Source organism: Furipterus horrens, unplaced genomic scaffold (genome assembly GCF_987537825.1).
Source record: "Furipterus horrens unplaced genomic scaffold, mFurHor1.1.pri manual_scaffold_5, whole genome shotgun sequence".
Taxonomy (NCBI): Eukaryota; Metazoa; Chordata; class Mammalia; order Chiroptera; family Furipteridae; genus Furipterus; species Furipterus horrens.
Window position 1 is genome coordinate 65,279,242 of NW_028327175.1, and position 14,884 is coordinate 65,294,125.

General features: G+C 40.8%; 1 protein-coding gene across 1 annotated transcript in view; it reads right to left on the minus strand.

Moving 5' to 3' along the window:
* Positions 1-262: 262 nt before the first annotated feature.
* LIX1 (limb and CNS expressed 1) overlaps positions 263-14,884 on the minus strand; it is a 50,856-nt gene continuing 36,234 nt past the window's right edge. Inside the window, exons 3-6 of the mRNA XM_090279008.1 lie at positions 13,291-13,431; positions 11,063-11,158; positions 2,741-2,818; positions 263-1,161 (exon numbers count right to left, since the gene is read on the minus strand). Coding sequence (XP_090135134.1) covers positions 874-1,161; positions 2,741-2,818; positions 11,063-11,158; positions 13,291-13,431 — 603 coding nt within the window. The 3' untranslated portion in view covers positions 263-873. The remainder of the gene's footprint in view (positions 1,162-2,740; positions 2,819-11,062; positions 11,159-13,290; positions 13,432-14,884) is intronic.

Below are 14,884 nucleotides of genomic sequence, written 5' to 3' on the forward strand. Positions count from 1 at the left end.
ATTTTCCAAAATGGTTCGACTTTTAAAATGGCAATAACTTTCTCCCTTATAGATATATGACTGCAATGGCAAGAATAAAGACAAGTCAATTCAAGTTATCTATTTGCAAATTATAAATGAACATGACTGATTGCAAGACTCATAAAACCTGGATATTCATTCTTCCTGAGGATTCTTTTTGAGGGTTCAATTGTAGGTGATATGGAAGAGTGTGGATTTAAAAAAATTATTATCACAATAGCATTTTAAGCCACATTACATTTTTTTAAAAGGATTTTCATACTATTATTACTTCAAGATCTTTGATAGTGAGATGTCCAGATAAAATTCCCTCTGTAGTTTCAGTTTACAGCTAATTGGGTATAAGCTCTCTTAGCTTACAAATCTTAGGGAGAAACTCTGACCTTTGAATATTTAAAAAACAATCCATATTTTTATTTAATGCCAATCCATGATTTTTATTTAATAAAAGTTGCTATCATGCTACATTCTCTGGCTAATGTTCTTTTGGGGGATGCTACCCTTATCCATTCTTTGAAACAACATATATAATCTGGCAGGTCACATGTCAACTGGGCCTTAGGTTGGAACCAGACCTGGAAAATATTTTTCAAACCATCCTGTCTCCAGCCTTTCATTCTGAGGTAGAACCATTGTGAGTGTAACGAAAAAACTGCACTGAGTGGGATGTTGGGTCCTTCCTATAAGAGTCTTTCTGCTCCCAGATCCTGTGAATGAAATGGGCGGGGAGAATCAGTACAGCCTTCAGGTATTAGCTATAGGCACTAATGCTTCCAATACTCTCCTTCGGTGAGCTTCCTAATGTTAGAGTGTGGCCTCTGCGGCCTCTGGAGTGGCTGGAACCTGGCCTGGCTAGTGATAGCTACAGAGGGCCGTGAGGCTCAGCTGGTCATCACTGGGTGAGGAAGCATCAGGATCGCTGTAGATCTGAGTCAGGGCTAAACTCAGGATCTCTTTCTTTTCTTTATAAAATCGTAGTTCTTGTCCTGCTCTCCTGGCTTCCTCCAGCTCCCTCAGGGCCATGCGCAGCTCTTGTGAGAGAATCCCTGGGGACTCCTGCTCCTTCATGATCCAGTCCAGGGCCATGTGGCTGCGCATCTTTTCATCCAGGGAATACTGTGAATAGTAGGAGATGACTTCCTGGGAGCCAAGAGACAACGTGCACAGTGTCAGTAAAGAGCAACAAAAGCACCAGTGTTCACGGCCTTCCCACGCCTCTCTTCCTCTGCCTCTGCCACCCTCCACTTCCATGAGGGTTTTACCAACAACTAAACCTCTCTGATGTTCACAAACTGAATCCAAATCCCATGACATATTTCTTAAAGAAAATGAAGGACTAAGCTGATACAGCAAAGCAAAGTCACTCCAGGTTGAACCAAAACACTACACCAGGAAGACTCAATCATGTTCACAAAAAAAGAGGTCTGACCTCGCTAGGAAAAGTGTTGTTAGCATAAGGAGGATGACAGTCCAAATCGCTCACAGAAACTGCAGAAATAAATTTAAAAATGTGTTGTGGCACGTAGGCATTATCATTAGTGGTATCCTATTGGTTCCTTCATGTACATGGTCTTCTACTTCTGTAAACAATTAAAAACTAGTCACTACCTGTCCATTCTCATGTGAAGAACTTGCAAATACATAGTAACATCATGTGTAGGTTTGATGGAGTCACTTTAAGAAGAGTGGATGCATTGCTTATTTTTATTTTCAAGAACATATGGTATTTATTTATGACCTTAACAAATTAAAAACAATCATGGAAAAGTGTTTATAACCAATCCCACATATTTCAAAGGCCTTTTATAAAATCAAAGGAAAAGAAAAAATAACCAAAGCCATTGTCAGCTACTCATTTCTTTTCCATCTTTGACATTTTGAAAGCCAGACTTTCTACGCAAAGAACAACTAAAAACTCCTGGGGCTGGAGTGCATGGAAACTCTTACATCCACCTCATGTTGCTGACTAGAGGCTTTGTTCCTCATACAAATTCCTGTTAGCAAATTCTCAAAAACAAACTACCATCCTTCAAAGTCTAATGGTGGGTAAAGGAAGGATAAATCTTGGAGGACAGTGGGTGAAAACCATTAAATACACAGGAGGGGGTTTGCCTTTGCCATTAAAAAAGGGGGGAAGGGTCCTTCTCAGGTAGCAAAGAAATAGTGAGACCCTGTCTCTGAAAAATACAAAGGAAACTTCCAAGCCAGAAAACCTGGGGTGATTAAATGCCAGCTCATCCACTTTTATAATCTTTCCTGTTGTATGCTGGGGACTTTTGGTGGTGGTGAGAAAAACCCTTGTGCTGCAATCAGCTTTACCTCCCTCACTGAGGAGGTTTGTAAGCAGTGCACTCTAAAGTGTCCTGCCTTGGAGAGAGGAGGAGGGTACGCATTCTAACAGGCCGAATGGGTAAATAGAGGATATTCTGCATTTGCCTTGGAAATGAAGTCTCTCTTAATGATCCCTTTGTTCCGCATTCAATCAAGTATCTAAATCAGTCCTATGCCAGTAAATGTTCTTAGTATGCATATTTGGACAGTTCCTGACTTAACTGGAATATATACATATTCTTTTTGTCCATGTGTTCCCTGCTCTTAATAAATAAGGTACAAAATTTAAACAGAGGAAAAATCCAAACGAAGGAAACTGCCTAGGAAGATTACTAGCCATCTGCTATGTCCATCCAACAAAAACCCGCTCCGGATTGTCAAATCTCACCTGTCGGGAACACTTTGTTTCACGAAGGGCTTTTAGGCTTCCATTCCAGTGTAATAGTTGGAAAACAGTCATCAGCTCCTACAAAATGCAAACATCTGTCATTAGTCTCAAAGCAGAAATGTGAAAAAAAGTGCCTTAGTGAGAGCTGAGCAGGGCAAAACTGTGATCCCCAACTGTATCAGGAAAATAGAATACACAATATTGTCAGAATACTTTGAGATTTTTCAAACACCAGAGACCCAGACTTCTGTAGCATTCTTCCTTCCTTCCCCTGCTAGATCCATATTTGCACAATACAATAACTAAATAATTGATAAGTATATTTAGATGAAGTTATCTAAATATACCAGTGCCTCTGAGAATAATGTATAGGCAAGGTTATTCATTGTATCATTTTTGAAATGGCCTCAGACTGAAAATATTTCAAATGTTCATTTTTAAAGGAATGGTTAAATAAAGTATGATATCAAAGGGTAGCAGAATGTGCCACTCCAAAATATGAGTTTAGAACTTGCCACCCTAAAATGTGCCACTTTGGTATATTGATTATTTTGAACTAAAGGCACTGGAAGAACAGCAAATGCAGGGAGAGGCTTTCTCTGAACTCCTCTTATCTGTCTAAAGAGAGGTCCTCCAAAAGGCGCTTGAATGTCACAAATTCCCTCCTGGGGAGTTTCATCAACCAGGGAAGACTTTTATCACAGAAGAGGAAACTGGAAGTCAGCTGCCACAAGCCAGCACACCTCCCATCTATTCCTCTAAGGGACGGTTCATCTTCCCTGAAACTGTTTCCTCTCCCCTAAGAGGCCCACATCCCTCCTCCCCTTGCCTTTTTAAGATGGCATTGAATCCTGAATTCTAAGCTACCTCAGGAGGTAGTACTTGCTTTTCCCTAGGTATCTCTCATGTGTATATGAGGTACGTATTCATGTCAGTAAACTTATAGTTTTCTCTTGTTAATCTGTCTTTTATTACAGGGTCTTAGCTAAGAGCTCAGAAGTGTGGAGGGAAAATGATTTTTCCTCCCTTACAGTACATTCTTAGTACTGAATGTATTGCAATCATAATGAAAGGATCTCTAGGTTTTAATGTAAAGAATCTCTGTGATGTGTTGTTAAAATAAAATAAAAACAACGTACAATGTATGCTATAATGTATGCTAATAGTTGATAAAAAACAGAATAGAAGATCTCCATAAACGTTTGCTTTTAAATGCCCAGAAGAGTTCTGATAAGATACAAAAGAATTGGGTAACATTAGTTGCCTCTTGGGAGAGAAGGGGAATGCCTAGGGGACAGGGGTGTGAGGGAGAACTTCTTCTGACATTCTTTTACACTTTTTGAGTTTTGAATCATGTGACAATATTACATAGTAAAGAAAAATTTAAATTAAAAAATATTAGGCCAAAAATAAATATAAAACACATAATGGACGAACTATAAAAACTATAAAATACTCCTAAATTTATAAATTTCAGTCAAGGAAATTCCTTAAAATATGGACAATAAGGTTGAATTGGCATTAAAATGCTCCCATAGTGACTAGCAGCTGGCACTGAGCCCAGCATTAAGTCTTTCTTTCAGCATCATGTTCTCCCTGCATGATGTCAAGTGCAAGCTACAGAGTAGAGACACACTGAAGGTACTAGTTTTCTAATGTGATTAGGACTAGCAATCTTCCACTGAAGCTATCTGCATTTCTTTTTTCCCCGCTTTTTGGTAAGAGAGACATTTATTGTAGATTAATACCACAGACCACAGCCATATAATTTTCAGAAAATAATACAATTAAGGAACTTCCTAGGAATGAAGCTAGTTATGAAAACCTTACATTTAGACAGATATGCTACTGCCTATTCAAAAAAGCTGACTTTTACTGTCTTTACAGCCTAGTGAAAAAGTTTTTGTTATGAAAATCAAGGGATGCAAAGTCCTTCTGAGATTGCAGACATCTTAGAATTACTAGGTAAATTTTAGAGCTATAAGATAATCAGAAGAGCAAACAGCACTATTCTCATGTTGAAAATTGCCATTAGAATGTAGTATTTTTCCTCTTTTCAGTTTGGGATCCAGTTTGGGATTCTTGTCTATGTTCTACTACACGGTAAGCAACCCCAGGAGCCCACAGAGACTTCAGTAAAAACAAAACCATCTGTTTCCGTTAATTAAAATACGACATGGAAACCAGCTGAATTACTCCTGCCCCAAACAGAGACGCCACTGTCTGCCCAGGGTGCTGGGGCCAGGGCCCAGAGAGCTGCCCCTCTCATGCCTGCTCTCCTCCACTGCTCCTGCCCCCATCCAGATGTTCACTCTCTCACATCCCTGTGCTAACCTGGAAAAGCAAGAGTGGTCTGTTCTATAACCAAGTCTTGCCTAACCTGGCTCTCATCACTGCTCTTCTTACCAAAGAAACCCGAGTGACCGAGGAAGGTGAATGCTGCTGCCCTTCTCACCTTCCCTTCACATACTCACTGAATACTTCGCAGCCAAAAAAGCGAATAAGAACACCCTTTATGTCACGATACCGAACAGTCTCTGTGGTGTTACCGGAGGGGCCGATATTTACAAATAAGACATTTCGTTTTTTCATGTTTTATCTTAACTCTCCACTTGGATTTTGTATTCTGTTGTATATGTTTATTTTTTCAAAAAGAAAATAAATATCCCCTCCACCCCTCCACATGTGCTCTCCTCCCCCAGCCGTCATGTAAAGTTGACAACCCGGAAGATATACTGAGTTTACTCTGTGGCTTCCAATAGCCCTGCTGGTATTGTCCTCACACAACTGTGGCACAGTCTGAGAGACAGCCTATATTGCTAACGAAGATCTTATTTCATGCTGTGACAACTGTTGCCTTAGTAACATGCTCTTCATTCTTATCTATACACAAACCCCCCTTTCCAGCTAGTCTCCTGTCATTCCATACAGAGATCCCCCCAAGACTTCAGAACCCACAGTTCTGCTGAGAACAGAACCAGAAACCTTTCTCATGCCCCTTGGCTACCTACATCTGTCAACAGCTTCCCCACAGAGACTTGAACTGTTTTTGCCTGTAGAAGGATGCTCATCTCCTCACCCACTCGGGCTTGTCTAAATTTCTATTCCCTCACCAAGCATTTTTTCCTCTGCAAGTAACACAAATGCCTCTTCCTCAGTGCTGCTCTTATTTCTAAAATCCTCTAGGGAAGATGACCTTCTTTCTGCCTTCTTTCATTATGTTCCCATCTAATGCTTGCCCTCTTCTGTAGAGATATTAACCTTGCTACCATTATGTAGAGTGTATTACTATCATTATGAAAGATATATTGAAATAGTTCCACATTCTTCCTGTCCCACTTCTTTATTTCCCCTCATAAGACCAAATTCATTATCTTCAGATCTTCCTGAAGTGCAGGAGCCCTAGGCTCAACCCCAGAACAATTTTCTCTCCCTTCCATGGATTCATTCCAATGGAAATTCTTGTATTACTGCAGACTGGCAAGAAGAGGGATGCTGTGAACTTCTGCAAGGATCCGCTTCCTAGTTTCACCATAATTTCTTGTTCCCTGGTCTTTCAGTCTTGCTTTCTACCTGTTGAAGTCCTGTCTCTTTAAAGGAAGTCTGTTCAATGAGCTATCTGTCCTGCTCATCACAGAAGTGCTTGTGCTGTGTTGCTCGTTATGTGGGCTGATCTAGAAACCTGGGGAGTCTGGGTACTCTGACAGATAAACAAGAAGCTGGCCTATAGGTTGGGTCAAGACTAGGGTGTGGTGAGAGAAGCAAGATTTAAGGTAAGTCATGCAAGTTCAGGGTCTTTTATTTAAAATTCTGTCATTATTTAAAATTCTGTCATCATTTAAAATTTGGATATTTTGTTTGTCATGAATTTTTGCATTTAATTTTGACTCTTTGGAATATTGCATTATAATATTACTTGTATTCATTACTGAGCCCTTTGACACTCCTTTACATTTTGAGCTTGGCTCTTCTTATCCTAGTCTGGGCCCTTCTCATGGGTCTGTCTCAAGGACAAGGCCAACTTCACAAGCTTGGGATCTGTACAGTCACAGAGAAACTTGAGCTTGGTTTAATGCTCTACTGTCTTAAAATTCTGAGAAATTTTTGAACAAAGGGCCTTGCATTTTTGTTTTGCAGTGGGCCGCACAAATTACATAGCTGTTCTTGATCAGCAAAGTAAATTTAACATCAGATGGAGCATCAAGCCCTGTGTTTTCTTTCTCTTCAGGGAAAATTGCAGCTGTACAGCTTTCTTGGTTCATTTTGTCATTCATTCCATTTAAACCAACTACAACTGGGCCCTGTCCTCACAGTGCTTCCTGGTAATTCCTCCTAGAAGAAACACTGTTTGGCCTTTCAGCTGCTTTGTAGAGAGAAAATGCACGCCACTTCTCTCTGGAACAATGTCTGGGAGACTGACTTGGTTCTGTGATTCATCAGAAATAAGAAAAACAAACACTGTAAATGGAGAACTTGAAAAACAGGTGGGCACCATCTCCCCACCCAAGAGAATGAATTTAAAAGGAAATTTGTTTATGGGATGGGGTTTTAAAAGGCAACCTGGAGAATTTAGCAGAGATGTAAATAAACAACTCCTTCTTGGATTGCATTAGGCTACAGAATAAATATATTAACCAGCTTTAGTCAAAGTCTGCCTTGAATCTGACCTTGACAAGACCCAGTGGCTAGTGCTGTCACCATCCCTCCCCCCAAACATCAGGCAGCTTTCTCTAAGGCAAGGCTACCTCCAAACAGGCATCCTGGCTTCCCTCCCACGGAGTGAAGGTAAGCAGAAGCCTATCACGTTTCCTCTGAGCGCTGCTTCCTTGACAGCCCTCCTGGAAAGCCTGCGGGCAGTCAGCAGACACCAGCCTTGTTTTTATATGGTATAGTCATCTATAGATACAAACACACATCTATTACCCACCAGGGGTACAGACTGAATTGCTGTGTTGGCTGCAAGGAGCCCAGGTCTGCAGTCAATTTCCATTATGTGCAGAAACAAGCTGACACATTGAACCTGGGCCACCAAGGAATGTGCAGGACCCGCAGACAACCTAGAACTGGTAGAAGGAAAGGATATGCTCCAAGGCCCTTTTCCTGGATTGCCAGCATCCCTACTAGGGGAAGGGATTTTGGATTTTTCCAGTCCTCAAATCTTCCCCTTTCTATGTTTGCTCCACATCCCGCCCCCAAACTCCTCTGGAGGAATTTCTGAAGCATTTCTGCAGCATGGCTGAAATTATTATTTCACATATTTAAATACCTTACTTCATAGAGTACACAAAAAACACAGCCTATACCAAGGCAATTAAAGCATTACTAAAAGGTGGTTAAGAACAGCCTATAATAGTACTGGGATGAAATTTTAAGAATTAAAAAAAATCTAGCCTTCTCCATCTTTGGCAGACTAACCCAACTGTATTTAAAAAAAGAAAATCATTCTGGACACTGAGGCCTGTCACCTGCCTCCTCACCTTCTCCAGCCTTCTGTGCTCTCCGCTGCTCCCGGCCCCACCATGATCGGCAAGGCCTTCCTCCTCACTACCTGGTTCTTCCTGTCTGTGACTTCCCCTCAGTGCTCCCACATATCGATGTTGACTCAGACACAGACATTTTCAATAACTCAAGAGTTACAGGCTGAACTAAAGCTAACCACTGACCTAGAGTCACTCACTGCCTAGACCTTGCTGCTGATGTAGAGTCAACCATTGGCATTTCTTTGGTGAATACACAGGCTTTGGAATTGTCTACTGATGTGGAATAAAACATCCCCAGCTTTGTGGAAGGAGTCACTGAAGAGGCTACAGCAAGTGTCACTGGAGATTACTTAGAAGAGCCCACAACTAGAGCACCAGACAAGCCCAGCACCTCCAGGGAAAGCAACGAGTTCATCTCAGTGCTTGTTAAATGAAGAAGATTCTGCTTTGGCTGTGATCTTTATTCTACTAACCACAACTTTCTAAGAGGATTCTGAGCTTCTGTGCAAACCTACTATAGGAGTTCAAGTAATTCAGAAGACTGTTGAGTCATAGGATGTACCCAGTCGAAGATGGACACAGGGGAGAGAATTGTCCACAGACAGAGAAGGTACATTTCTTAACCACGGACCATTTAATAAGGATCAATAAATGTTTATTCAAAACAAACAAACAAAAAATCATTCCTTATTTTCTGAAAATTAATACTAAATCATATACAAGCTACTATGTACTGGAACAAGACCCATTCATTCTATAATAAAAGAAATACAATATTTCTAGTCTGGGTTGAGAGGGGAGGAATTTTTTTAAAATAAAGTTCTTCTTTGAGGAAATCCCTATGCTAGATGCTTTATAAATGTCATATGTAAGTCCCACAAAAATCCTATACAACGGGCATTACGATTTTTATTTTAGATGTGGAAGAATTGAATCTTGGAATAGTTAGGTTTGCAGGCGGCAAGTGGTAGAGCACACTTCACATGCAGGACACACAAGTCTGTGTGATTTTAAAAAGTCTCCATTCTTTCTTTTGTGTTAAGATTCTCTATTTTTTAAAAAAACCCCGTTTGGCTTTAGATTGTTATGAGGGGAAGAGGGAAGTACACTTTGCAATCCCACCTTTTTATTCTACAGCAAGGACCCTGAGATGTTTGGTGCAGGGGAGTTACCCTGTCCTCATCTGAAACCTTTAGGTTATATAAGATGGTCCAGGGATTCCACCAGCAGCCTCAGACATTTCAAGTAGAGCAGTCCTTCTTTAGAAACATATATAATAGTGGTTGTTAACCTTCATTAAGCATTTATGATATGGATATGCCAGGAACTGTTCTGGACTCTTTCTGCATTGCCCCATTTAATCCTCACAGTGGTAATGTGAGGTAACGCCTCTACTATTATTCTCCCTGATTTATACGCAAATAAGGAAACAGATTTAGAAGTGAGGAGCAGAGCCAGGCTGAAAGGGACCAGCCCACTCCAAAGCCTGGGCTCAGAACCACTGAGCTGATGTGTGCCCCGGTTTATTCCAGAGGGCAGGCTGTAAGGATACCTGCTCTCTTCCAAACCAAGAAGAGCAGTAACTAAGGTCTGTGAGACCATGGCCACTTAAAAACAACAACAAAAGACTAACAAACAAAATAACTAGATGGCTGAGATCTTCCTAGAACAGGGTGAAGAAAGAGTATTGCTTCATTCAAACAAGGTACTGATGAGGAAATATATTGCTTTTGAGAAGTGGGCAGGAAGGACATAACCACCTGCGAAGTGGCTGCACCATTGTAGTCAGGAAAGAGCTTGAAAGGTAGCAAAGAAAGTACTTGAAAGTTGGAGCCCTCAGGGGTCAACTGTAGCACTATTGTAAATGATTTCATGATAAACACTTTTTTGCCCATAAAAAATTATATCTCTGATTGCTTCTTGGAACCTAAGCTTAAAAAATAGAAATACTGGGGGGTATGTTCAATTGCATTCAAGTTCAGTTTTTTTAGAGGACAAATATTTCATGCCTAATTACAACTGAATTTTCATCTGCCCAGCCCAATACAGGCTAATAGTCGAGGCTGTGGGCTCAGAACTCAGATGGCTCTGCCCTTTGCTAAGCTGTATGGTACCTGTCTTCCAGTGATGACATGGGGATTATATTCAGATGTGTTTTGAAGGTTCAATTATGACAGTATTTGTTAAATGTTCAGCACAGTGCCAAAGTAAGCACCCAATAAGCACCAGCTATTATTGTTCTTATTGCTGTTGTTATTGATATAATTAGTTAATTTGGAAATAATAGATAATATAGTTCCTCAGCTCTATTACCTCCTGTCTGCAGCAAATTAAAAAGGGATTATAGTTTGCTAATTCTTTTTATTTAGCTAATGATAGGAGGTGGCAGATTTTATTTAATGGAACTACCATAAGTAAGGGGGCATTGTTTAATATACATTGCAGGAAACTTCATCTATGACTTCTGAAAATTGAGAACCAAATGGTCACAAACAACACTTCACACTGCCTGATCTGGTTTAAAGGAGAACTTTGTACTAAAAAGCTGGTGAAATGTTTGATTCATAAGTCAGTGGTGTTCCCTGCTTATTTCTCAGGTTCAGGTCTTCTACTTCCCCTTTAAGAAAACAAAAATTGTGCCTTGCTTTCATGTTTATTTTAACCCACTGAGGCATTGCTGAGATGGGACTACCATGATGGATTTTAAGAGGGCTAAATTAAAATGTCTGAAGCAAACAAAAAAAGTGGATCTGGGGGACAGGAGATGTTAGTGATGACAGTGGCATTCTCCCAGGCTTTTAGATTGTGTAGCAAAATAAACAAGTGGCAGGAAGTAAGAAACCTGAAATTCCAGCATGGTCTTCCCCATGTTTGACTCCAGCATGTAGTGATAGGCTCCGACGCTGGTGCTGGGGTCATCCGCGTCATCCAAAGTGCCCTGGGAAGGAAGCAGAAAATGAAAATATTATGGATTTTCACTCCTCTTCTTCGGGCGATCACAAATTAAAACTGGCCCCGCAGTGATCCTTCTGCTGTTGTCCTGATCCTTTAGATGTTCATTCTACCTCCAAATCTCCAGTTGATCTGGGATAAAATCCTTAAGCTCACCATGGCTCAGGGGAAAGAGGATTTTGTAATCAAGTTGAATCTGGCTTCTGATCGGAATGCTAACAGATTTTATATACTCACTAAAGGAATAAGGATCCCAAAGCAGAAGGTCCTGTATCCTTGCTCAGGGTTTTCGTTGATGTTGGCATTAATGTTTGAATGGTGGCCCTCTGAGGGTCGCCTTCATGTGTTATTAAAATTCTGAAATGATGACCTTGCTCTGATTGCGACAATAACCAGGCAAGATTGTGTAACTGACAGAGAAAGAATTCTCCAGCTGTATGGACCATTCATATTTTACTGCCGTAAATATTAATGGGAGCTTTTTATAATATGCTGGTGTTTGGCCTGGAGACATGGGTCTTGGTTTACATTTTTTCACTTGTAGACCACTTAATCTTTAGCAAGCAAGGTGGGTGGGTGATGAGTAAAAATGAAATTCTCCTTCAGTTTGGTAAGGGGGAGCAGCAATAAAAAAAGCTAACATCAGTTCTGGGCCTGCCCTTCAACATCCCATGATTTTGAATTCCTGTTAAGGTGGGCAATGGCCTTGTGAGACTGAACACATGACTACCAGCATCAGATAGCAGCAGATTTATAGCTTTTGAATGCAATAACATTAACAAACTGCTGATGAAATATTTATGTTGGCTTTTTAAATATCCCAGAGGAAATCTATCCAGAAGTCTGCAAACCTTATATATTCTCTTTCCTTAGAAATTTCCATGAAAAAATGATAAATTACCTTCACATTGACGGCCCCTCCCTGCTCCCGAGTAAATTCCACACACAGAAATCAGGCACCATTTTCCTAACTTCTCCTCCTCAAAGGCACTTGAAATTTACAGGGCGGCAAAACAAAGGCTGCCTTTCATCCTCAGAGCAGATATAGAACAGAGCTCCTGATGTCTCCAAGCCAGGTCAACCACTCTCTGCCCCTTTCCTTATCTCTCCTCTGTGTGATTAGAGCATTTATGAGGGGAGAAGGGAAAAAAAAGATATCTGCTAGTATGATAAGGTTCCTTCATTATCAACAGCTTCTTCAGAATAACCCAACCTTTGCGATCAGATTAAGGGAATCAGAGAATGAGAATATTAGATGGGGTTCATCTATGCTAAAGACAAACCAGGAGTTGACTGATCCCTTTGGTAATGCCCAGCTCTGGCCCTTGGAGGACATACAGGAAGAGATACCTGTCACAGTGGGGATTTAAGGCTTCCTCCATGGCTTATAGTTTGGAGCTAACAAGGATCAGGATCTCCAGTTAATTAATGGGGCAAATGAAATACTCCTGGACTGTTGAGAAAACATCCTATTTAAATTTCTAAGACAAAGTTTTTTTGCTCTTAAGGTACTTTGCATTCAGTTACATCCATTTTAATAACTTTTAAAGCCCTTGGAAAGAAGTAATTAATTAAGCATGATAATTCTAATAGTTAACAAATATTGGGCATACAGCTTTCCCATATCTAAGCAGTCAGCATTTCCATAAAAATACAGATTGCAGAGCTCCATGGTGGCTGGGGGAATTGGCACTTTTAATAAGCACTTCAGCTAATTTGTTAGATTAGGTAAATTTAGGGGGAATTTAGCTAGTTTACCTCTATATTAAAGCAGTATTCGATTGCATGTGGTCTCAGGCCCTAAACCAAATCAATGCTCCTCAAACAGCAAACATTCAAATAAACAAATCAAGGTGGATCAATGATCTACCTTGATTGAAAGCTCGATTAATTATGATCAGGGAGGTTTAAAAATATTACTGAGACAAACAATAGGGAGCCAGATCCAATTTTGTGCTGTCCAATCAAGTGTTCTTTTGCTGAAAACTAATGATTTAATTGGTAAAAATTAAATCTGCACAATTCTTAAAGAGTGTGCTCACTTTAGCCTCTCCCATGATTCAAATGCCTCCGGATTCCCAGGGCAGCCAGCTCCGCCCCTCCCGGGCGTGTACTCACGCTGGTGGAGGCCACTGCTTCCTGCACACTCTCCATGATGAACTCCTTGGTGATTTTTCGAGAAGGCAGCTCATTGAAGAGGGAGTTGATTAGGGCCACTTTAGCTGCATCCCGTCTGGCCTCAGCTCTACTTAAGCAGCACTTGAGAAGGGAAGGAGAAGAGGGTTCATTGAAAGAGTTAGCATTTCACTATGTTGTCCCTACCTCAATGGGTCTCCAGACATTTCTGTTTGCACATTTGCTGTCTGTTCCTATTCTTTCATGCCCATTGCTAATGCCCTGAAGATGATACAGAATTTCTTTCAGTCCCAGATTCTGTGCAAATGTCTTGGTTGGGCTTCAAATGCTTTTTGTCTTATTTCATAGTCATTGAATGGCATCAGAGGCTTTGCCTACTCTGTTGATAAATAATCACAAAAGTAATAATGGCTACTATTGTGTGCCGGGTGATTACATTCATTTTCAGGGCCTTTATCAAATCTTTTTTTTTTTTTCCCCCAGAGAAAACAAATGTAGGGAAAAAAGGGAAGTGGAAAATAGTTTTACAGGTTCTGGAGTCAGGCTGCTTGGCTTCCGATCCCAGCTCTGGCACTTACCAGCTGAAAGACCTTGGGACAATTAGTCTATCTGTGACTCAATTTCCCCCTCTGTAAATGTGAGTAATAGTCCTCCTTATGTGTTAGGTTTGAGGATAGCCTAAATTAGTTAATATAGAAAGAGCAGTGAGAACACCTTCCACATGGAAACACTCTGTGAGAACATTCCAGTCTTGTACTTTTTTACCTCCAGGTTAGGGGAAGGGGGCTGCTGTCAAAATCTATTATTTTTGCCTTTCCAGCATTTATCTTCTACCTCCTTCTAATAACAGTTTCCTGGTTTTCTTGGGGACCACCTTTCCACTCTGGTTTCAGTCCATACAGTTTGGATGGAACATGCTCCATTTGGCCTTCCTGAAGTTAGTGGCTATAGGCAGCATACGATTAGTAACTCTTAAAAAAAATTAATTTCTCCCAAACGTAATATTGGTCTCCTTCTTCTCAGCCTGGCTTTCCTGTGGCTCACACAAGTCTACTCAATGTATCCTAATTTTTTTTTTTTTAATTAAAAAAATGTATTGATTTTAAAGAGAGAGGAAGGGAGGGAGAGAGAGAGAGAAACATTGATTTGTTGTTTCCCTTATTTATACAATTGTTGGTTCATTCTTGTATGTGCCCTGACTGAGGACTGAACCAGCAATCTTGGTGTATTGGGATGATACTCTAACCAATTGAGCTACCAGCCAGGGCTGTATCCTGATTCTTTTCTGTTCTCTCTGTCTCTGTGCATATCAACTACAACTCTCACTCCAGTTATGGCTTGGTGTGGACCCTGGAAGTCCAGATAGAGGGATGAAGCCCTATGAGAACTGCACTGACTCCGGAGCCCATTCCAGAGTATGGTGGCCTCTCTCCCACAGCTTCTGTGAACTGTCCAGGGTCCTAGACCCTACTCCAAGATTCCTAGAGGGAAACAAGCCAGGAAGAGAAGCCCAGGCCTAGGTCCTGGTCCACAGGGGGGTCAGACAGCCCTGGCTCTGCTAGTTAGTGAGTGTGAG